Source organism: Doryrhamphus excisus, linkage group LG11, assembly GCF_037039965.1.
Source record: "Doryrhamphus excisus strain RoL-2023G ecotype Guam linkage group LG11, RoL_Dexc_Guam_v1.1, whole genome shotgun sequence".
NCBI lineage: Eukaryota > Metazoa > Chordata > Actinopteri > Syngnathiformes > Syngnathidae > Doryrhamphus > Doryrhamphus excisus.
Genome location: NC_136367.1, coordinates 21288307 through 21313158, shown reverse-complemented (window position 1 = coordinate 21313158; position 24852 = coordinate 21288307). Strand labels below are relative to the sequence as shown.

The following is a 24852-nucleotide window of genomic DNA, read 5'->3' as shown; positions in this document are numbered from 1 at the left end:
TAATGAACACGTCATCCATCGGCCGGAACTTTTCAAGCCGTCGTCCAAGCATGAAAAGGACTTCATAAAAAGAATCAAGCGCATATTCCCCAAACGTACAAAGTGAAGTAAGTTATGCTCCAGTGCCACTGAGCAACGCCAGCTGGCATCGCACCCGCCAAGCCCTTCCACTTAGCTCCGTGTGCACCTCCAAAAAAATGCAAACTGCGGACTGCAGCGCTATAATTAGTCTGCTTTTTTCATGCATCGTTTCCACTTCCACTCTCGGAAGCGCCGAAACGTCCACCATAACAAAGGAGGCGAAGAAGTCAGCAAATATGAAGCCCTACTGCATGCCATACGGGAATCGTACAAGTGCTGCGGCTGGCGATTCAGACAAGACAACATTTTCCATCAGGACGACACTTTGACAAGACATGATGTTGTTTAACAGTTGGCAACGATACTGTACCAGAAATAGTTCCTCAATGTATAAAATAGCCGTGAGAGACATCGTGTACGATTTATGGTTACGCTGTGGGACCCACCGTCACCCCTCGGTGATCCAAATTACAGAACACACAAACCTGTCAAATATGTTGACTTTAACGAGACTGTTGGAAACACAACACTGTCCTGTCTTCATGGCATGCTCTTCTCCAGCAGATATCTGCAGCTGTGTCCTTGCCCTTCAACGCCCATAAACACCCTGTGGCGGCGCATCGAGTGGCGAGCACACACAAGAACACGAGATGCATTCGCAGACATTGGGTCATCAGATTTAGATCCGCAAAGTGGCTCAGTGGCTCAGGCTTCCACCTGAAGGTTGCGGGTTTGATCCTCTGTCCTCCCGTGATCATGTCGAAGTATCCTTGGCGAGCTACTGAAGCCCGTTGCTCCTGATTTAACGTGATCAGTCGGTAAAAGTGGCGGAAAAGCACACATGAAGGACCATTAATGTTGCAAAAAGGCCCATTTCTGGTTCTGCGGTTGTTGTCATAAAACTGGAAAAGGCCAAAGAAAAAGCAAAACACTGATGGAATGAATCAATTAGACGATCTCTGAGCTGTGGTTTCATGCACTATACAGGAATGAAACAGAATAATGTTGTTTATGAGGTTGTATGTGTTTTACTGTAACAATGATGGCTGGACTGTAGAACATGCAAACCAGTACTCTACCTGCAAAAACCAGTGACTTACTGCTTTCTCCTCAAGGTTCGAAAGAAAATCTGAATTGTCTCCCATTCCTGTGTGTTCCTCTTCCAGAACTCCAAGCTACAACTACGCCCCCAACCCCGACAAACACTGGATCCTCCGCTACACGGGGCCCATGAAGCCCGTCCACATGCAGTTCACCAACATGCTGCAGCGCAGGAGGATGCAGACGCTGCTGTCCGTGGATGACAGCATGGAGAAGGTGGGAGGCCGACTGCAAGTAGTACCGCCTCCCCCAAGTAGTACACACATTCCCACAAGCGCCCAAAAGAAAAGCAAGTCCTGAGAGACCTGCGCTTATCTAACTGGGACTGTTTCATGTATTCACTGACACGCTTGTTACATCATTCAAGTTCCTTTTCTTTTAAATCGCATGAGCGTCTTGCATCTCCTGTAGGTGTACGCCATGTTGGTGGAGACGGGTGAGGTGGATAACACCTACATCATCTACACGTCAGACCACGGCTACCATATCGGTCAATTTGGGCTGGTGAAAGGCAAGTCAATGCCTTATGAGTTTGATATCCGTGTTCCCTTCTACGTGCGGGGACCGAACGTGGAGCAAGGTGCCATGTGAGTGAAAGGTGCCCGTTGGGATGCCCCTTGGCTTGGTTTTCAGTCCTCATGGTGTTCTTCTTGTGGTCTTTCTTGCCTTGCAGTAACCCGCATATGGTGCTGAATATCGATTTGGCGCCAACGCTGCTGGACATGGCTGGCGTTGATATTCCCGCTGAGATGGATGGCAAGTCCATCCTCAAGCTGCTGGACGCCGAGAAACCAGTCAACAGGTAGACACTCCCTCACTGGTATTTTTATCTTGGCATTCAAAAAGCAATTTAAGAACGCCGTTTGTGTTGGACTTGAGGACCACAATCTATTGCGGCATTTGCTTTGGCCTCATTATTTTAGGGCCCTCAATCTGACAATTTGGAGAATGACATTTGAAATGTTGGTTGAGCGCAAATATCACACATTTTATTCCTCCCTTTTAACAGGTTCCATTTAAACAGGAAAAGTAAAGCTTGGAGAGATTCCTTCCTGGTGGAGCGAGGGTATGCCGCATCCACTGACCTTTCATTGGAGGCCTTGTTTCCTGCTAATTCCTGGCTTCCTGGAAGTCTGGACTATGATTCATTCCCTGTTCTTTCAGAAAGCCTCCTCACAAGAGAGCCGATGGGAAGGAAATGGCCCAGGAGGAGAACTTCCTGCCCAAATACCAGCGAGTTAGGGAGCTGTGCCAGAAGGCAGAGTACCAGACTTCCTGTCAGCAGCCGGGACAGGTATCTGACCTTCACCCTTCCGGAGTGCAGCTGTGACGTATGCTGGGAGAGTTTGGTTGAAGGGAAGTTCATGAGGAGCAGGCAGCTTGTCAATTCGCAGGAGCCGATCATGAGCTATGAAAAAACTCACCATGAGCTTGCCAACCCTTTGGAAATTGCAAAAGCATTTCATTGGAGGACAAGTGGCATAGAAGACGCATGGATGCTGCTTCTGTCCACTAGAGGGAGCCAGAGGAGCCCAGAGGGAGGCTGATGTCATTGAAGTGGGGCCATCAATGAAATGCTTTGCTTGGACAAGATGCATTCAAATATTTTTGTATTTTAAACTCCTATTGATACTTTGATATTTCTTAGCTACCTTTTGAGTGTTAAGTTACTGTGTGATGATTTTAGCACTCTTTGTAAAGTGACACTGTGAGCTATTTCCAGTGGGTCGACAAGCTCGTTGTAAGTTCACTGATTGGCTCCTGCCATATTTCAACGATTAGTCGTAGTTCTGAAGTCAAGGAGATGCCACAAGATTAGAATTTGGCCATAAATTAGTCGCACGGCTGTATAAGCCACAGAGTTCAAACTTTAAGTTTAAAAGTAGCGTCTTGTACACCAGAAATTAAGGTAATCCTTTGACATGAAATGTCGATTTTTTTTAATATGATTCCATCTTGTATTTACTGTATCTTGTCATTCATTTGATTGCGATTCAGAAGTGGCAGTGCGTGGAGGACCCGACTGGCAAGCTGAGGCTGTATAAGTGCAAGGGCATGGCCAGTCTCTACGCCCCACGGATGCAGGCCCTGATGGCCAGCGGCGGCCCCCAGCTGCTTCCCTCCGCCTCTGCCGACAGCTGCAACTGCGGCATTGTGGGTGTGAAAACATTGGCCTTGAAGCGAAAGAAACTGCTCACTAAAAAGAGTAAGAACACTTTTTCAATCACTTATTCTTATCCTAGTCCCATTTCACTTGAAATGTGGCCTACAAATTTTTGCATTTATTTCCCACTAAAACCGATGAAAGAAGGCTGTGTATGTGCTGCCCCCCAGTGGCATACCAGGGGAAGACAGGGTATCAAATGAATCTGGTGTATGAGATAAAAATATGGAGGCTTGGTGTCATCTTGTCCTTTTCAGAGATGAAATCTATCAAGTCTGAGTCCAGGAAGCGTTGGGCTCGCTCGCTGTCATTTGAGCTTGATGGAGACTTGTACGCTGTGGACCTGGAGGATTCCCACCACCATCCCACGGGCTTCCGGAACAGCAGCGGGCCCGGAGATGGAAGCAGAGGATGGGGGCACGGGCAGGACGATGAAGAGTCCAGTGGCATGGGGGTCACGGCCAGGCCCACCACGAACATGATTAGTCCGCCTTCTGCTCTCAAGGTCACATACAGGTGTGTAACTGTTATTATAGGAATACTAATAACACTAAATTAGTTATTTATTCACTACCTTTGTTTTTGATGTGTTCAGGTGCTCCATTCTCATGAATGACACAGTAAAATGCGATGGTGGTCTTTATAAGTCCCTGCAGGCATGGAAGGACCACAAGCTGCATATTGAGCACGAGGTACGGCCGTATTCATATGCAGTTGTTCCTCGCTACATTGCGTTTTTTTTTGGTAAAATTCATGAATAAATGTATGATCATTGTTTTGTGGTCAGCTGGGATAGGCTCCAGCATACCCCCCTGACCCTAATGAGGATGTTTTGGGGTTGACTCTGGCCATTTATTAGTCAAAAACACTGAAAGACAAGTTATACTGTATGTAGTATTCAAGAAATGAATGTAGTATCAAGTGTCCAAAATGACATGTTGAAAAAAAGCTATCCTCCCATTCCGTGTGGAAGTGGTATAATAGTGGTCGAATAAATCATTTGTAGACAAACTAGTTAGCATGGTATATTGCTATTGTTATAGACAGTAGTAGTTGTATGTACATGTACACCGGATGCATGTCATCCTGGCTGTCCTGTTTATCAAGCGAGTGACAAACATCCTAGTGAGCATGGATGATAGGCTGACATCAATCCTAATGTTAAAGTGTGAGTTATCATGTCTATTATTATGTCTGCTACATCCGCCAATACGAGCATCAAGGTGACTATAGGGTTGTTATTTCATGCCTACAGGGCTCTAATAATGTTAACCACTCTTAAACACAGCTTTTCAAAAATATTCCCTTTACTGATATTGAATCCTACTTGGCAGAAAGTCACTTGTTGTGGTCAGGAACCAATTAACCGCGATGAAGGAGGGATGACTGTACAGCATATGAATATATAAGTAGTGTACATATATTTATATCAGCATGCTTATCGTGTGTCTCTATCGTGTGCCTACTTCTGTTTAGATTGAAACCTTGCAGACCAAAATAAAGAACCTGCGTGAGGTCAAAGGTCACCTGAAAAAGGTGCGGCCGGAGGATTGTCAGTGTACCGCACCCAGGTGACAAACGTTCCACCACATGAAGTTTAGTGGTTTATTTTTGTTGTCCTAACTATTTTCAATATTGTCTTTTTAAGTTATCCCCTGGAGAGCAAAGACAACTTTATGTTCAGCACCGGCCGTCTGCATTCACTCAGGTAAGGGTGGTGCTAAACCTAACGTTGCACAGATTGCCCTCTCTCGGGGTTCTAATATTTTCCTTCTGGTCAGAGTGCCGTCAAAGCAGAAGGCGCAGTGGCTGCAGAAGGAGCAGAAGCGTCGCAAGAAATTACGGAAATTCCTCAAGAGGCTCCAGAACAACGACACCTGCAGCATGCCGGGCCTCACTTGCTTCACACATGACAATCACCACTGGCAGACTGCCCCCTTCTGGACAAGTGAGGACTTACACACATTTAAATACATATATACTTATATACTCTATATAGTCCATAGTCTATATGTCTATGTCTCTATATGTCTATATATGCCCTGCCTCAGCTGGGATAGGCTCCAGCATACCCTTACGGGCCCTGTGAGGGCAAGCGGCATAGAAAATGAATGAATGTGCTGCGGGCGGCAAACGCCCCCCATACCACACCAGGGCCTAACTGTTTAGTCGATTAATCGATTAATCAACTTAGAAAATAATCATTAGTTACAGCCCTAATAATATATAGTAGATAAAAATAATTCAGGATACACATCATTCACAAATTCAGGATAAGTTTGGACACTTTCAAACGAGTGTGTCCAATTTTTTGTTCCGGAAATGTGAGAACTTTCTGAAAAATCAAGCGAAAACGAGAGTGGACAAATGGTGTGATGTCCTTAACTCGGCGTGTGGTCTCGTCACGCTGCAGTGCGTCACGTAAGGAACACGGCGATAGATGGATGGCTGGAATCATCCCAGCGGTGCCGCGTGGTGGAAAACGTCTCTATGTTTAGCTCCCGTACATTCCAGTACAGCTTTGATGAAAACAATAGTTTGGAACAAGGTTGTTCTATCCGCTTCCCACCTTTCCAACCTCCCCCCCCCCAGTGGGCCCGTTCTGTGCGTGCACCAGTGCCAACAACAACACCTACTGGTGCCTGAGGACCATCAACGACACGCACAACTTCCTCTTTTGTGAGTTTGCTACTGGCTTCCTGGAGTATTTTGACCTCAACACCGACCCGTACCAGGTATCCTCCATTCCCCAGTCAGGAAATGACGTCCCATCTGGCAACATTTTGGCAAAGCTTCACGTTGTTTGTGTTCTTCTCGCAGCTGATGAATGCTGTCAGCGGCCTGGACCGCAACGCTTTGAATTCGATGCATCAGCAGCTCATGGACTTGCGTGGTTGCAAGGGACACAAGCAGTGCAACCCTGAAAAGGGTGAGGAGGAAGAAGCCCCTCAAGGCAAAAGTGATGGATTGTAACGTCTCCGCTCCTGTCAGCGCGGGACTGACGTTACGTTTCTAATGTTACTTCTGTTTCTATTCAGGAGGCAAAGAGCGAAACTACTTTAGTGAGTACAGGTACGTTTCCCCCTTCCTTTCTTCTGATTACTTTTACAAACCCTCACAGATGGGATTCATGTTCCCATAAGAACCCGGGGCGCTTTCAGCTGAAATCGGACTCCTCAAACAGAAGCCTGTGATTGGCCGCAATGCAGGAACCCTGTTCAGTGTTCGCTCTCCTGTTTTTTTCGGAATGAAGTCTAATTGATTGTCTCTGCTGTGTGTGTGTGTGTGTGTGTGTGTGTGTGTGTGTATATGTGTGCACGTGTGTGTGTTTGTCTACATTTGCTCTGCACGTGTACTCGTGCCGTGCATGCTTCAGGCCAGTTCATCGTCGAAAGAGGCCAAAAGTGAAGAAACCTTCCTCCAAATCGCTGTGAGTTTGTCATCACCAATTTGTTATCCTGTAGCTAGCCAAGCCTCCTCCCCCCATCCACATTTGACGGTGGGCAAGCTGCGGCCCGCGGGCAGACAACCAAATATCTACATACAATACCCATGCCAAAATGTGTTGATTGGGTCGTAAACAAGGAATAGTTAACATATTGTTATTGTTCAAACGTCATATTGTTGTTGCAGCTGGACTACCCAGCATGCCTTGCGGGCATTTGGAAAGAGCAGTTTTCAGTTACTCGCTATGTGTAGCGCTTGCTTAACTTTCTGTGTTGCTTTTGTTTCGTTGCACCGTGAGCAAGTCTGTCATCCCGCTCGATGCCGCCTAGCTACAGACGGCCCCTTTTAACCCTACGTGGCCCGCCAGTCAAAACGTTTGCCCACCTTGTCTCTCGATTCCATGTACCCGCATTGCAAACACGCCCCACCCTTCCAAGAAAAAAGGCCATGAAGAAGCCGTGTTGCGTCACCGTGTCATGTGACCGTCTCTGTAGTTTCAGTTCTTCCTCTCCACAGTCCTGGCCTGGCAGGATCAGACCCCAACTGGATCCCTGCTCGGTAGCCAGCATCGCCGGTCATGACTCAACTTGCTGTGTTCTCTCGACAGGGGGCAGATTTGGGAAGGATGGGTGGGTTAACCTGCCCGCCTCCCGCTACCAACCGCCAGACATCCGATGGACCATCACCTGAACTTCATGCGTCTGGGCTCTGATTGATGACGGAGCCACTCCCACCGACAGGAGGCATAAAGAAAGTGGCGAGGAAGCTTGCGGAACTCATTTCATTCTCATGTTAACTCCATCGGCCGAGACCGTCCACGTGAACGGAGGGCTGCCATTCCACTGACGGGACAGTCGGTATGCTCCTCAAAGCTCCTCCGTCCCGATGCTTTGTAGATAATTAAGTATTAGCTTTAATCAGCTTTCACCCGTGTGACACCGGACTGGGAGGACGGAGCCGCCAACGCCGCTGCTACTCATTCACGTCGTTCTGTGGCAACGCTTTCCTTTGTCCGCACGACACTTGTACAAACTTCCTTCCTTCAACTCTTACTGATGAATGTCCTCAGTGAACCCGCCTCCTCAAACCAGTGAGGACGTGAGGCGCGGTCATCAAACTCCACGCAGTGTTAGCCACACCCTGAAAAGGTACAATCGTTGGCAGAATGTGTACAGGTATTAGCGACTCCCATCCTTCTCCTTTTGTACGGTCAGTAGCCCACAGTAGATGTCTCCATCCAGCTTGCTGTGCCATGGTGCTACAAGATAACAACACAGACATGATGCCCTGTGCTCCACACTACACTTGGTAACCGAATGTATGTTGTGCAATTCATATAAATGTTTACAGTATTTTTATAATAGCGAAGAGGCGGACCTCACTGTGTGAGTCGAAACAAATGGACTTATAGATAGAAGAATGTAGATTGATCAATTCTGATGCCTGCAATTTGTATGTACCTGCAATATGTATGTCCTTTGCTTCTTTACTGGGAAACGCACTTAAAGGATTCACTGTGAATACATCAACCTGTAAAGTTTATGAACAACACGACGATATCTTGTACTTCATGATGGGATTTTAATCTATCTACCTTTTTTCTCCCTCCCCCACTTTGTTCGATTTTGTTTTAGTGGCAGTCCGTAGGCCTGAGTGCTGGTAGTCGTTGTGAATAAAGTGTTGTTTGACCACACTGTGTCCAGCAGAGGTCGCTGTCTGTCCGTTTGATGCTTTCTTAACGTTCACTTTTACTCCACGGCCATGCTGAAACATTGAAATTAAAAATATGAGATTATAATGGCATTTAACTTTGAAATGCTAAAACTGAAATTGTGTTTTTCGTGTGTTGCTTAGCAACCGGATCTAGCTGGCAGAAGGCTAGGTAAAACAGCCCAACTCATTGACTTGATGCATAACAAAAGTAAGCACACAAAAGGTTCCTGGGATCGTGTTACTAAATGAATTTAACATAACGCCTAAGGTGAAGTTGAGCCAACAAAAAGTTGCAATGTTGGTTGTTCAAGACCAAAGATGGGAAGTTCGGCTCTTTTCCGAAGAGTTGTTTGAATTGTTTTGGCTTGTTTCCCAAACGGCTGTTCGCATCGTAGTCATAAATTATCGAATCATGTGTGGACAAGCCCCTTTGCATTGTGTTAAACGATGCCGTATATATGATTCATATAAAGAAACCAATTGAATCCTTTTTGTTATATACAGTTGCCTGAGCTAAATAAGTCAACAAAAGCAAAAACTACTAGTGACACACATTTAAATATATTCCTTGAGTTTGTAAACAGTATAATTCTATATTCAATATATTTGAAAAACGAAACAGAAGAAAACTGAAACACATCGATCGAGTCACCGCTACTGTTGCTATATTTGGATCGATCCGCTCACCTGGAGTGACAACCGACACTTGTGATTCACCCAAAAGCATCGATTCTTTTGCACGTCACCGCTTCAGACAGGGTGACCCCATACTGACTCACGTGCGGGGGGCGGAGACTCCTTTTCGGATTGACCAGTCTGGGTCGCCCCTCCTCCCCTCCTCCTCCCCCTGCCCCTCCTCCCCCACGCAACACTCGGCTCAGTGTGCTTCGTGGAAACTTCATCTCGGACCTCTGCAGCACAATCCTATCTTTCAGATTGCACCATTTGAGTCGAGTTTTGTTACAATGTAAAGAAAATGTCCGGGACAAGGTAAGCTGTGTTTTAATGTGAAGCTAGCGGGTGAACATGGAGGGTCAGGCTGGTCGGTGAGCGGCATGCCGCATTCAGCTCTGCTCTTCGGATTCTTTACTATTGTTTGTGTGAGTAGCTTTGGTAACTTTGAAAGCTCAATCAGGAAATATTGTTCGTTTTTAGTAACTTTTAAAGATGAGGCAGTAAACATTGTTTGTTTTTCTATGTTTGAATCGTGACGTCGTTAATGCCTTGAACGTACAGCACGTAAGCTAAAGTGAAGTTTTTATGTTCGACTTACGTGGAGGTGGAAACGGCTGTGCTCAACTAGCAGCCCTATATCGGGGCTGTATGTGGCTTCTTCTCATCCAGTTGTCCATTTGGTTTAGTCGGAGTGATGTGGTTTAAGGCGGCCTATAACCGAAACGGAAGGCAGATGTTCCGCGCTTCTACTACAGGATCCTGGTCTTATGGTCTCCACATGGTGGTTTCCTGGTTTCCTCAGTGCCAACCTTGACTGCTTTTCACTTTTATTACTTCCATGTGCAACGCGCCTTACGTTCTGTGTGCAGCTACTGAAATATGTGCATTTAATAGCGGTGTAACGGGACACCTTAACCGCACCACGGTTCGGTACGTGCTGCACTTTTAAGGTCACGGTTCGGTTCATTTTGGGTGCAGTAAGGGAACGAAATCCAAAGCATAAACACAAAAGGCTGCAAAGGAGTGGCTGGGAATTCTGTCAAGTAAAACTGAAGACGGAGCACTTCCTATTCTGATATGTTATGGACCAAACCACTAAGGATTACGTTTGTCTTTGGATTGTGTTGATTTGGTTCGTTTCGGGCCTGACCGATTATCGGAGGAATTGAAACGGTAAATAGTGGTTAGTTGCAGTCCTCGTTCCAACCTGCGGCTCCATTCCTGATCTCTGCTGGCACATGGATTTCTTCTTATCCACTTGCCGTTTGTCCGTTTACGCAACTTCAACGACAGAAGAGGGTCTCCAAGCCATGCCACCGACTGTACAGAGTACAGGAAGCAATGCCATTGGCTGAGCCACATTCCAAAAGTGCAGACTGACCGAACACAGAAATGAATGAATAAATGACTGTCGTATACTTTTAGCCAAAACATATTGGAATATAAATGTGTATTTTGATCACAAGATGGCAGTAATGACATAAAACATTGAGCCATTACCTTACATTGCATTACCTTAACACCGCATAAAGTCATGAAGCTCTCCTCCCATTCTGTGTGGAAGTGGTATTTTTTGGCTTCTTAAGTTTAGGAGAAATTGAGCCTCACTGGTTTGTTGGCTAGCTGGTTAGCTCGCTAGCTGGTGGGCGTCTCGATGCCATGCAGCATAAGAGTTGTGCAATGTGTTGTAAACCATGAATAGTATGAGTGTAACTACACAAATAATTCGTTTGTTAACATTGAATCACGGAAATGAATTCATCATGGTCGGAACCAATTCACCGCTATGAACGAGGGATGACTATATTTCCAATAACCGAGTTATGGTTAAAAGATTGTGCTTGGGGCGCCGGCGGAAGGGACACAAGTTATCCTGGGAGATTGTAGGGAAATTGTTTTTATCGTTTCTTCTGTAATAATCCAAAGTAGGAGGATTGCTATTGTTTTGCCTTTGTAAAAGCTATGCTGTCCTCAGCAGTTCAACTGTAAAAGTACAGGAACAATGTGGAACGCTTCATATCTTCGTCGTCTGTCTCCATCCTCAGGCAATGCCGTGGTTGACTTACGCTGTATATATTAGCTCAGCGCTATTCCCCTCACTTCTGTATGAAATTGGAAATATTTTGGGTATTATTTCTCCAGGGACTGCATACTGGAAGCTTGACAGACTTAGCAACAGTAACTATGGGAGGGGGGGGGCAGGTCTTAGCGCAAGGTCACTTTCATGCCAACTTGCTTGTCCACATTTTTGTAATGTAATAGGTCAACTGGGGGGTTTGGTCTAGTCTGCCCAAGACTAAAGTCCTTACACGGAACATAGTGTTGTCCGTGGTAACGGAGGCCACCGTACATTTTATACAAAACGTCTGAGGTCACGTTAGATTTGGCAAATAGAGCAGACTCCTCATTCACTCTTGATTCAGTAGTCTCTTAAATCCTAATCCGCCCCACTCTCCCGTCTTCAGACCCACATAGAACCACATGGACCCACATAGACCCGCATTGATCCACATTGACCCATAGACCAATCATTAACATCTTCACAGGACACTTCTACTTCCTTTCGAGGACTTCCTTTCAGTCCGGTTCTTTCCTGTGTGGCTCCCCGGTCTGCCGCTGACCCCCTTCTCACCCTGTAACTCTACTCTGGGATTAGACGGTGGCCTCGTTTGTCATGTCAGCAGGGAGGTGTTCAGGGGGATGGTCGGGTCTGGATGACCATGAGTGGTCGTTTAGTCGGCTGAGGTTGTCGGTCTTGCCAGATACCGCGTGGCCCTGAGTAATCTAACAAGATCATTCTCAGGTAACTTGATGATTGAGCACTGTTCCATCCTAACGGGTTCATTGAACCTCTTGTTTGAACAAGCGGCCCCATTGTGGCCCCATTGTGGCCCCATTGCGGCCCCATTGTCCCTGCTCAGACAGCTGGGGTAGTGGGCAGCAAGGCCTCCCTGCGTGGAGTAAACACACTCATCCTCCCCACTCCCAGCGTTCCCTGCACATGTTCACACTCGTCCACGGTCCTGGCCCCAAACATGGACACATGTTCCTAGAGTAGGGAAAAAGGGGGGGATTTTAGGGCGGACGGTGACTTGTGTTTGGTCAGGAGGCAACTTGAGGCTCAGACAAGAAGCGTGGCTGTTGAGCAGAGCGGTTGCTTGCGGACGATGCCTGCTTGGGGCAAGATGAGAGTGTACTCTTCTGGTGGAAACGAGCAAGGCAGGACTGGTTTTTATTGACTTGGCTGACACCTTCTACTGGAATTGGCGCAAAGGTAGGCAATACTATCTTCAACCTTGATGGGATTCTGAAGGGCGAAGTATTTTGCAGCAAGGAGATGATAATCAACCCGTCCGGGGTGTATAGAAAACTTCTGGATCGGAAAGTAGCATGGGAATGCCCGGCTTTGGCCGATTGACCTTGTTGGATCCGGTCTAATCTGGTGTCAACGTTGAAGGGAAGCAAGCCAAGTTTTCTGGATTAGGACAGCTGTTAAAAGACGTCACCCGAGAACTGATGGACTCGCCTCCCCTTTGCAGCTCTGATTGGCCTGTCCCGCCAGCGTGTGAGTCGCCCCCGAGTGAAGTCCGCCTGTTGATTGGACAATGGTCGGCATTGTCGTGGACCATCCCAGGCCGGGAAGGGGCTGCGTTTCATGGGCTTTGTAATGCATATGACTGGGAGTCATCACAGGACATTCCTGCAACTTGGTAACCATCGCAAATCTGAGCAAGACCACAGGCGTGACTGTTGGTGGGCTAAATGAGAAGAGAGGCTTTATTGTGGGGGGGGGGGCTGTTACATGGGAGACTTTAACGGAAATGGGATAAAAGCTGGCATTTGGGAGCTCTTTTTTATGGTAAATGCATTTTGGAGATGTTTTGGAAAAATGCATCTCTTTGAAAAAGAATAACATGCACATGCAATATGTGTTCATATGTGTTCATATGTGTTAAGTGTTGAACGAGGGCCTGCATGAGTACATCATGCCCTGAAGGTATTATCACATAGTACTATGTGAGATTATAACACCGAAGCAAAGTGATTTACTGCATCACAACTGCTGTGCTGTTGGCCGGCCATTCCTGGGAAGGTTGTCCTCGCCATTTGTGGATAGCAGCTCTCACTGTGGTTTGCTGGAGTCCCAAAGCTTTACAAATGTCTTTTATAACCTTTTCCAGACTGATAGATCTCCATTCATTTCAGTTCCGTGTTAACTGGGGGGGAGCCATTTGTTGTTTTTTTCCGCCTCTTTGACACTATCCTCTCACCTTTCGGCGCCTAACTCCAAACCTGCTGCCTATGTGCTGAGTCAAGACAACGTTCTGTCCAGTTTGACACGTTTATGCTGTGAAAGACGACCACTCAACCAATGGCAGCACAGTCCACAGGAATTGACACTGACAACTGCTACTGAGGGATGGAAACATGGGGGGGGGGCATTTTGAAGGGCTTTCGCATTTTCTATGCAGTCAGGTTTTCGTTTTAGCCTCTGAATATTGGTATCCATGCACTGAAAGTAGTTGTATCATTTATGCAAATATTTACAGAAAAGCATGCAACGTGCCAGTCAAAATAGAACCAACCAAGATGGTATCTTCAACGATGGTAACTGGCTGGACATCCACAATTTGTGCTTTTCACACGCTGCAATGATAAGAACAAGCCCCGGGCCCCCGGTGTTGCAACAATGCTGGCTGATGTGTTGAAGCGTAACGTTTATCCCCCGTTTTTATAGAGCATTAGGGGCATTTGGCAAAATGTGCCCCCCCCCCGCTCCGAAACCGTGACAAGTCCCACACGGGACTGTTTACATGTGAGCTCAGGGGAATTTAGGCTAACCCACCTACAGCACAGACGAGGAATCTCACCTCATTTTATCCATTTTTTAAACCGGTAGTGTGAGCTCATTTGTAATATTATTGGATGTATTGGTATGTAGTCATAATTTAGAGTTTGGGTGTAAGGTAGACAAACACGTATGCATTGCACACGATGTCAAACATTATGTAACTGCTCAGAAGTCTGTTACTCTTTACAGACTCATCTGCTCTTGGCGTACTTTGTAATTGTACACGTGCACGGTGCTGCAAGTTTTACTGCCTTCGACGCTGGTGACACGCCGGGAATCAGAGGTGTCCAACAAAAGGGCCAAAGAATGTGATTGACAGGTGCAGTGCTTTTTTCTGTCATGTGGAACATGCACTCTCCCCTCTCATTCTCGCTGCTTTGGATGCCTGAGTGACGTAGAGAAGCCTGTGCGTCTGCACACAGACACACACACACACACACACACACACACTTGGAGCTTTTCTTTCAAATGTATTCCTTATTGGCAGCTTCCTTGAAAGTAGTCCTACTTTTTAGGCTATATAATGGGTTATATAATAGTCGCGATAATGCAATGTGAATAGATAAATGCAGCAAAAATAGATTTTGTAGGTTTCACAGTCACGGTTTTGGTTTGGAACTTTGAACAAGGCATGTTTGATATGATATGGTGTTATATTCCTGTTTATTTGGGGCAGACTGTCTGTGGATATACCCTATATCAGAGGTAGGGAACCTATGGCTCGGGAGCCAGGTAGGGCTCTTTTGATGACTGTATCTGGCTCTCAAGCATTTCTTTCCACAATAAAAATGTATTTTGCTAACATTTTAAAGTAAACATCACAGAAATCAACTTTTTTATGCATTTTAATTCGTCCATCTATTTTCTACTGCAATACGGCCAACCATATCCATCTTTTCTGATATTTTCCAAGTCAAACACCAAAACTCGATTATTACTGGGTAATGCGGTAGTCTACCTCGGTCATTGAGATGTCAACATGTAAATATAAACTTTTCTCTTTTAGTCAAATAGTCACCTAGCTAAAGCTGCAGAACCAAGCCTTCTGGCAAAGATGGCCAAAAGAATGAAATATACTGAATATGGTGCAAAATTATGCAGCAGCAGAAGTTGAAGTTGTAAGTTGTAAGTATTTGATTTATTATTAGACACTGCGCTGCTCACGAAAGTGTGCTGGCCACACCCCATTGGCGTGGGGTAGTGTGCCTGGTCTACGTAATTAGAGCCCATTATATCTAAAACTGTTGGTCTTACATAAAAATGCACACATTTTATTGCATTTAATGTTTAAAAAAATGTATATGGCTCTCACAGATACACATTTTAAAATATCTGGCCTTCATGGCTCTCTTAGCCAAAAAGGTTCCCGACCCCTGCCCTATATGGATATTCTACCTAAATATATTAGGATATGAGTTTTGGTCCATATGGCCCAGCCCAGGCAGACACTAATAGTTTATTTGATCCAAAATGCATCTGTAGTTGAAATAGCAATTCTCCAACCAGTTGTGGTCACCCTAGACCCTAGACCCTAGACCCGAGACACGCTGCCTGCAGCACAGTTGTCCTTCGTATCCAAGAGCTTGTTTTCCAATATTTAGATAAGGAAGTTGCCTAGCAGCCACCTTCATTGGATGTTGTACAAGGTTGGCAAACAACCTTTACACAGAGGAAAAGGCCACTCAAAGTGGACTCTGTAACAGCACCCCCCCTCTGAGTCTTCAGGCTTCCACCCTGGATAGTTCATTTGGCATCCTGGTCGGGGTAAACGCTTCTATTCTAAGTCATTACTTATTTTAGGAATGGTATCTAAGGAGAAAGTATGGTCCTGTCCTGTGTCTCTAAAGAGGAAAATGGGGTGCCGAGGGCGGGCCTTGGCACCTATTGATGTGCCTGGAGAACAGACAGCTAAGGTTTCTGAGATGAATGGCGAGCCCTGTGAGAGAATGCACCCACAACAGCCAGCTTAGAGTAGCCTGTTGTTGGAAAGGTCAAAGGTGACCTGAAGAAATAGCTAAATAGTAATGGCGGCCTAACAGGCTTTTTGTCTCACTTGAACAACCCGGTGTGGTGGACACGGCGTGGAACAGAGAAGACTGTGTGCCAGGACTAAGGTCTCTGATTACCGAAGCTTTATTTGGTCAAACTCTTTTTTTTCTCTCCGTTGATTTTAGCTTTAGCTCATTTAGCTCGAATCGTTAAACTTCCAGCATCGGACAATGACGCGAGGCCGCGTGTTGGCCGCTTCCAAGTCTACGTATTGTCCTGGCCTGTTTACTGCTGCTGGGTGGGAAAAGTGCCAGTTGGAACAATGGGGCAGATTCCATGAACTATATTCCGGTGTTTCCCTCACACCGGGGAAAACTGAACTCATTTCTAGTTATTTTTGGCGTCGAATGAACGCTGTGGATGATTGATGTAGTTCTCCTTCACAAGGAGGACTCTGGTTGATCATACTTTGAGTAGCAAGAAGGTTAAGAATGAGCATTTATGTAACCGTGTCTTGCTGTGTTGGTCTATTTATGCCTTAGGACTCAATGGTACGCTCTGGAGAGACTTCTTTAGCAATTTGTTAAGGTTTATTTTTAGTTGCCATGAAATAATGAGTGACCATAGTAAGCACAAGTTCTCCTTGACCCCCAAGAACAAAGACCAAGTGTACCCAAGATCTCCATAGACCTCAGGCAAACGAGAACAACTCTCTTCATATTGATTATCTAATAGATGAGGGTAAATTAGGGCCTCACGGCGATGTAATAGTTAGCGTGGCATAGCGTCTAGATCAGGGGTGGGCAAACTACGGCCCGGGGGCCACATCCTGCCCGCCAAGTGTTTGAATACGGCCCGCCCAATCTTTCCAAAGTATTTCATTTAAACTCAACATACAACCTGGCATCATGGCCTGAGCCAACCTTTTGATGGTTTTATCAATTTCGTTTTTTGACATGGTCTGTTGTTTACAAAGTGCTCCTGAAAAAAGGGACACAAGCACATAATAAAAATAATAATAATAATAATAATAATAATAATAATAATAATAATAATAATAATTATTATTATTATTATTATTATTATTATTATGTGCTTGTGCTTATTATTATTATTATTACATTATTATAATTATTATTAGAACTATTATGATTATTATAATTATTATATTAATGCTAATTATTATATTAATTATACATATTATTGTTATATTGCATATTTTACATAATAATAATATAATAATTATTTTAATTTTATTGTAATTATTATAATATTTTATTATTTTTTAAATATTTAAATATAAATATAAAATAATAAATAATAATAGCAGATTGCATGACAATTTTACAGATACAATAATACCAGGTGGACTGTTACGTATAAAATATATAGTCTGCCCCCCCCCCCCCGTAAATTTTGTCATATCAAAAAGTTTGCCCACCCCTGGTCTAGATGCTACATGCGTGTTTTCTCCGGGTTTCCTCCCACTTTCCAAAAAACATACATGTTCGGTTCATTTTCGACTAAATTGCCCACAGCGTGAATGGTTGTTAGGCCATTGGTGTACTCCGCCTCTCGCCCAAAGTCAGCTGGGATAGGCTCCAGCTTAGCTCTGTGACCCTAATGAGGACAAGCAGTCTAGAAAGTGAATGATTGAAGGTGAAAATAATAAGGTCAGTCCCTAGAAATATTTAATTTTACACAGAAAGAGTGAATAAAGAGAGTATTTCTTATGTACTGGAGGTGTACTCAAACAGCCGTGTGTGCGAGAAGTTAATTTTAGATCAATCAAACATTTCTTTTGGAGATTGGCTGACCCGGTGCCGACTGCATTCCAGACCATTTATGAACATTGGCAGGACTAGGCAGGCTTCCACGGTACGATGGAGTTGTACTCTCTCTACTTTAATGCCTCACTCTCCTCTCCGTCAGCACAAAAGCACTCATTTGCATGGAATTACCAAAACCTCTCAACAATGAATAACGACGAGTGCAGCTCCGCTCAGGCTTTTATTAGACTGCCCGTTCCGGGCAATTATATTTAGATTGCTTATTTACTTTTCATTGTGTGTTGACAGCCAAATCCTGTCCGCTTCTTTTATATCATCCGTGTCATGGAAGTCTCTTACGTTGAGTACTCCTTAACGGATGTTTCAGGAATTTTAGGCTCTGAACTCCGGACTGTCTTCCTGCTTATCTGGTCCTGTCAACAAAGCCCAACAGGTTGACACTCTGCTCCAACTGCTGTTTATTTATCCAGAGGGAACGGCCCTTGAGCAACCGTGACACCACGTGTGAAGGAAACAGTCGGCCGTGCCCTCAAAAGTTGAGCCTTCAAAGCCTGGCTTCCTGTCGGGGTGTTTGGGACGCCATCCCAGTGTGACATTTTAGCAGGCGACCAGGACACAGTATGAGGCGCACAGCCTCAACCTTCTTGGGTCTGTTTGGATTTGGACATTAAGATGGAATTCCAGCACGCTTGGGAATACTGCATTAAGAGAGATCATATTCTCTGCATTTGAATGCTGCTTTTGGAGGGCGGGGGGCGGGGGCCGGGGGTGGGGGGAGCAGCAAAGGATCAAGGCTCCCTACTATGTGTGGGGGCGGTGTTGACGGTTTGGGCTTGCCTTTCAATGCTCCATTATTTGCGAGGCTTCCTGTCTAAGTGTTGCACGTCAGGTTTGGGGCCGTTTACACGAAACCCGGTGGAAAATGGATGAATCGTTCACGGATGGATGAATCGTTCACGGCCAAATGCTAACAACGACATGTAACAACATGTAAAGATGAATTTTGATGACATTTTACAGATGTTCTTGTCAGTTCCAAAAGGTGAGGAGCAGATTTCATGGTGATTGCCAAGGACTGTAGTACAGCACTAGTACAGTATAAGTACAGCACTAGTATAGCACTAGTACCATACAGCACTAGTATAGCACTAGTACCATACTGCATCAGTACAGTACAGCACTAGTACAGTATTAGTACAGCACTAGTACCGTAGAGCATTAGTACAGCACTAGTACAGTACAGCCTTAGTACAGCATTAGTACAGTACAGCACTAGTACAGTACAACACTAGTACAGCATTTTCTGTTTTTTTCCGCCTGAGGCTTGTTGTACATTTTGTCACCTTTTCTTCTTCAACTTTCCCATTTCAATGAGGTTTATTGTCCTGTCAGCAGACACGTCCAATCATCTTGTCATAGTTGGAACCCTGCTGCTCTCACGGCTCCCATCACCAAACATGTGGACACCTTCCCAAATGTCCTGCCTTACCTGGTAGCGTTAAAAGGCGGAGCTTGAGCACGGTGCACGTGGAGGCCCATAAGGTCAGGGCTGTGTGCTCGGTGTGAGGGACCGGACCAGATGGCCTCCCAGCATAGAGTCCAGGGACTCATGCGTGGACAGTATGAGGAACACTCTTGTTGGCGAATAAATATAGGGTCATGTTTTTACCCGATGACGTACTGAACTGATGTCGTTGATTAAAAGGTACAGAAGAGTAAGTCAAGGCTTTGCAGGTAAACGATGGATGGATGATTGTATGGATGACGTGCACCAGGGCGGGCTTGGCAGCAGCTTGGGAACAAATGCGGCTATTTGACGGACACCGAAGGTTGCATTATCCATGCTATGCTTCACATCCCCTTTGATCATTCCGGATTGGCTGCACATAGAACGGTTAATAACCAGGACAAGGGTCAAAGGTGACGCTGGAAGGGTCCTGCTAACGTTTTGTAGACTTCTTGCCCCCATGTGGTGTTGTTTTTTCCACCAAGGTAGTATGCCCTGAGAGCTACTCATGCTAATCTGTTACATAAAGGATTAGTTTTTATGTATGTAGTCACAGCATACATGCGTAACTTGGCAATATCATTGAGTTGCAGCACCATTACTGTAGTATTACTCTACCGTTACTGCTCTGTCATTTCTCTGAAATGTCGTTCATGCTGTAATTATTGTTCTGTAACCGTTTGTCCGGCTTATCTGTGCCCTTTGTACTTTTCTGGAAACTGTGTTGTCCCCTTCTGTATTTTGGGTATTTTTCACTTTTGGGCCTCACTACTGTCTCATTTTGTTGTTGTGTACGAGTATTCTGCTGAGCTGGCTGCTGCCACTCAGTGATTGTCGCTAAGCGCAGTGGTTTTTGTGTCAGCGGCGCTCGGCAGCGTATGTTCCTCTTTGTGCTCTGCTGACTCCGTGCCTGGTGGCTCGCAGGGAGCGTCCACCTGTCGCCTTGTTCAGGAAACACACAAGCACCAGCACTCCTTTGCTCCTGCCCAGTGCCTAAAAAGAGATGGCCATAGAAGGATCTCTGCTCACATGGAAAGTCAAAGAATATATGGATTGTAGATCTTGAAGAAGAAATGAAAGCATATCTCCACGTTGGCATCGACTACGGCAAATGCTTTGGCGTCATATTAATTTTAACATTAACTTTAATTTTAAAGATTAACATTAATATTAATCTAATATAGCCATAGTGGCAATAAAAAAGGAGTTGAGAACAGTCAAAGATTATCCCATCTATTGATTGCAAGCCAAGTGAGCAATAAGCGAGTTATTTAAATGTGGGCGAAAAGGCCAAAGCACCGCCAGCGTTTGTGTCGGTTTACCGCTCGTGGGTAATGGCCGCAATGACTAACGCCCACCTTCTCCATCTTGTTTTCATCCAGCTCTGATTGGGTGGAGATCCTGGAGCCCCGCTCCCGTGAGCGTATGTATGTGAACCTGACCACCGGCGAGTGCGGCTGGGATCCTCCTCTCGGCGCCCCTGTCCGCCAGGCAGACGGGAACCAATGGTGGGAGCTGTTTGACCCTCAAAGTGGACGCTTCTACTACTACAACTCCAGCGGGCGCCGTACAGTCTGGCATCGGCCGCAAGGGGCCGATATCGTTCCTCTTTCTCAGCTTCAGGCCATGAAGCGTTGCAGTGACGCCAAGCGAGTGGGAGTGGGTGTGGACAGGCCCCGCCACGGGACCACAGGGAGTGTGGGCAGCATAGGGAGCCAAGGACAGGGCACCTCTTTGCCTGAGCAAGATGGAGACAGCCACGAGGCCATCGAGGTTGCGTCTCACCCAGAGCCGGACCCGGCTGTGGATGTCAGGTCGCAGGGAGACGGGTGCAGCAACCAACACCGAGAACCGCAGAGGTAAGCCTTTTAAATGAGACGTGACCTCAACAGGAAGTGCAGGGGGAAATCATCTGTGGCTTCAGTGACCGGGGAAAAAGGGATGGTGAGATGTAGAATGTAGCATAATAGCTTCCAAATGTTTCCCAAATGAGAAGTTGAAGCATTATTTTGACTTTCGACCAGTTGGATCTCAAACTGTGTTTCCATTTTCCTTGACTTATCTGACCGTTCCATATGTTCAATGCTTTCTGTTCTACCGCCGTCGGAGTAAATGGCTACCAAATGGCCAGAATAGCCGGTTGTCCAACACGACCCCCCCAGATGCAGAGCGGCCCCAAACACTAAGTCATTGAAAGAGCCCATCATATGCTTGACGTTGTGGCCTTGTCCAAACCACCATCTCCTCCCTTAAATTCCACGCATGCCACTTTTGTTTCGTCTGGCAAACAGCCCCTGGAAGCGTCTTAGTGTCCTTCTGTGTGCTCGCCACCGTCCCGGGCCGCTCTGATCCGACGCTCATTTCATTTTCCTAAAACAAACCCAGGCTCCGGGCCATCAAAGACCGTAAGGCCTCTTCGGGGTGAGAGTCTGTGCGGTCGCATGAGAAGCATGTGAGCGTGTAGCCGGTGATTAATAGCAAGCCCAGACGCTACATTCCAGCTACATACAAACACGGCTAACACTGCTAGACTTGCCGAAGCTTTGCCCCGGTGGCTCTACTTTCTGGCTCTTCTCACAGCCCACCGTCGCCATTGGGGGGTCCCTCCTGTGGCCTTCTTGTCTTTGGGATGGCGTAGAGTTGCAGGGTGAGCTAATCGATTAGCCATGCCTTCTCAAAGAAACAAACATGGCCAGTTAACGTAAATCAAGGGCTGTGATTGGTCGGCTTTTAGTACGTCATTTTCAGTCTGCATATGACTCTTTGAGGCCCACTTTTGTGGGTAATATACCGGTAATATACCAGCGGTGTGCTCTATAGTCCGGAAATTACGGTAAACAGAATATTAGTGTGGATGAAAGGACATAATGTAGACTAAAAGCACAGCTTTGCTAGTTGCCATAAATGTGTAAACAATGTTGACTTATCTAAGTATTGTTGTCCTCCGTGTTATGGCGTATGCAGTGCGGTGGAAGCTCCTTTTTAGAGTCTTCTCACGGTGCACGCATGGACGCTGGCCATCGTAAAAGACGGCACTTGGTTGGTGTAGTGACTATGAAGAAGTGTCAAGTTTCCCACTCGGCCCCGGTGACTCAACCTTTCCTCAAGCGGCCATTTATGTGTGTTCCTAAAACAATGACCAGCTTGACCGTACAGCCCCCTCGCAGGCTGACAAGATAGCACATCTTGGCAGGTAGTTAGAACGCTGGTCCAAAAGCACAGAGAAGGTGGAATGTGACAGCTGAAAATGTCTGAAGTCAAACAGCGAGCCGTGTTCGTCCTCAGATAGTACTCACCTTATTGATAATGACACTGATGAATGGCTGAGGGAGAAAGTTGAAATAAATATAAAGCTGAAATGGTCTCATGGTTTGCGGTTCTTCCATAAGTGTGTTCCACCCTTTATGGAAGGCTTTGATGGCGATATAGCTGTCTTTAGAAATGATGTTTGCTTTGAATATATCTTCCAGAGATCATGTCTCTGCTTGTTTGCTTTTGTTTTGCTTCATTGCTGAGATCTTAGGAGAGATTGAATGACTTTTGACATTTGGAAAAACAAAACTGTCCTCTGTGGAGCGAGGAAATCCCGGTTGTTCCACCACCAGTTTCCCTTTGTTTTTGGTTATTAATAAATCTGCTCAGGATAGATAAGACAGTTTTCATTGTTTGCCCATGCAGTCTGCCAAAGGTGAGATAATGTTTGAATTTAGTAAACGGAACCTCAGCGTCTGGCAGGAATCCGTTCCAAAAGGTTTGACAAAAGCCAAAACGTCCAAATAACGAATGAAATGGAGGAATGGACATTGAACATCACTTTTATCTTGACTGAAAAGACCTGTTGGTGAGCACGAGGATGAGGATGGAAGAGTCACCATCACGCTGCTTCATTCTTCACTCAGAAATATGCGCTGCTCTTGAATGCAGAATCTGTCTCTAGTGTCCTATAGCGTCACCAATATGTGGACACTTGACTATTTTGCTCAGTGCCCTGCCCTGCTTGATGATAAGCCACACAGCGTATGAAAACCATCAATAATCTTGGTCATGTTATGTTTTAAAGCCGTGTCAACAGGACTACTGCATCCAGGCGAAGGGCTGCAACACGTATATGTAAACAACATAATCATAACTCCCAAAGATTATTATGGTTATAACCCATCTTTGACTTTGAGTGGAAACCTTTTTAAAACTATTGTCAGATTTCGGATATTTGGTGCGAACATGAGAACCTTTCTAGAAAGACGGAGAACCACAGTTTTTGCTCATCATATGTATAACCAAGCTTGAGGGAACCGACTGTTAGTGATTGGCTGAGTCTTATCACATGTCCTGGGAGTCCTGGGGTACTTAAAGCCTGTGGAGCTCATCAGGAAACTGCGGTTTCCACAGGTAAACATGCCAGTCACGTGTGGTTAGCGGTGCAGGAAACACACAATCTGATCTCTTTCCATGATGTGGAATGGTAAGCGTTATAAATAACATGTGTTGATTTCCACCGCCGTTTCAATGCGTGTGTCTGTTTGCTGTTGCCATGAGCCGAAGAACATCTGCAAGGTATTTGGCTGCACATAGTTTGCGACGCAAGTGTGAGCAGACCAGTGTGTGTGGGCTTCCTTCCAAAGAGCTTTCAAGTCGGTGGAAGACGGCCTATGTGGTTGACTTGGGCTGCTTAAGTTGTCTGTAGTCGTACGGGCGGGCCGTAGCTGCGAAACATAATGAAGCACTAAAAAGAACAAAGGCTAAAGCCGGTTGTTCCTCTGGTCAAATAAAAGCTTTCTCTTGGCAGCGAGCCAAAGTGGCGAGGGCTAGCAACACTAGCATGGCTTGTTTGCCTTCTCGTTTAGCGCGGGAATCTTCCAGTCATGATGCAGCGTTAGCATCGTGCTTCAAAAAACAGCTACAAAATCTCTAATATTATGACACCCTTATTTTGTTTACACAATGAAACATTATGTGGCAAACAGTGCTCTTATTTTGAAGGCAGGAAGTGTCTGCTGACATGTACTCAAAACACAGCAGGCATCGTAAAACCCTCCCCTGCGTTAAGGAGCGATAAGACCCTCACACAGCTTCACTAGCATGCTCTGCTAAACTGAGCTAACCCCGCTAGCTTACCATTTATACTCCATAAGCGAGGAGAGGCGTTTTTAAGGTTTTTTTCTGTCAACTTTCGCCTGCGTTTCAGGTGGCCGTTTGGACGTTTTAGTTCACGAGGAGTCGGCTAGTGTTGTTAGCTAGTGATGATTCCACCAAGGAAATGTTTGCCCAAACAAACCTGACAGCATTTAGCTCACATTTCTATGAAATTCCTCGTTTAACTGTAGATTCTGTTTTCCCGACCAATTCCACGATTTCGTTTGCAATTCTTGTACGGCCGAATCAAAGGGCCCTCACTTAAGCAGCGTTTCTCAAATAGTAGAGCTTGTCTATTTCATCAACCTGCCAACATGTACACATTGATAGTACTCGAATAAATATGATCAGTTTCTCTAGTATTTCAAAGCGGGTGGGGCGGGGGATCAACTACAAGAAT

General features: G+C 45.7%; 2 protein-coding genes across 8 annotated transcripts in view; both read left to right on the top strand.

The window, feature by feature from the left end:
* Positions 1-8594, top strand: part of sulf2a (sulfatase 2a) — a 37231-nt gene extending 28637 nt beyond the window's left edge. For 2 of the 6 annotated variants that reach the window (XM_078794455.1, XM_078794458.1), the window contains 16 exons: positions 1248-1398; positions 1594-1769; positions 1856-1984; positions 2192-2248; positions 2347-2476; positions 3181-3388; positions 3604-3862; positions 3942-4038; positions 4823-4917; positions 4995-5054; positions 5128-5294; positions 5939-6081; positions 6167-6305; positions 6385-6418; positions 6723-6776; positions 7401-8593. In XM_078794455.1, coding sequence (XP_078650581.1) covers positions 1248-1398; positions 1594-1769; positions 1856-1984; positions 2192-2248; positions 2347-2476; positions 3181-3388; positions 3604-3862; positions 3942-4038; positions 4823-4917; positions 4995-5054; positions 5128-5294; positions 5939-6081; positions 6167-6305; positions 6385-6418; positions 6723-6776; positions 7401-7431 — 1930 coding nt within the window. In that variant the 3' untranslated portion in view covers positions 7432-8593. Of the gene's footprint in view, positions 1-1247; positions 1399-1593; positions 1770-1855; positions 1985-2191; positions 2249-2346; positions 2477-3180; positions 3389-3603; positions 3863-3941; positions 4039-4822; positions 4918-4994; positions 5055-5127; positions 5295-5938; positions 6082-6166; positions 6306-6384; positions 6419-6722; positions 6777-7400 lie in introns of all 6 variants that reach the window. The other 4 variants (XR_013629372.1, XM_078794456.1, XM_078794457.1 and 1 more) reach the window with 4 other exon arrangements.
* Positions 8595-9358: 764 nt separating this feature from the next.
* arhgap46a (Rho GTPase activating protein 46a) overlaps positions 9359-24852 on the top strand; it is a 30249-nt gene continuing 14755 nt past the window's right edge. For both annotated transcript variants that reach the window (XM_058066511.2, XM_058066502.2), the window contains exons 1-2: positions 9359-9496; positions 20702-21178. In XM_058066511.2, the coding sequence (XP_057922494.2) occupies positions 9483-9496; positions 20702-21178 (491 nt within the window). In that variant the 5' untranslated portion in view covers positions 9359-9482. The remainder of the gene's footprint in view (positions 9497-20701; positions 21179-24852) is intronic.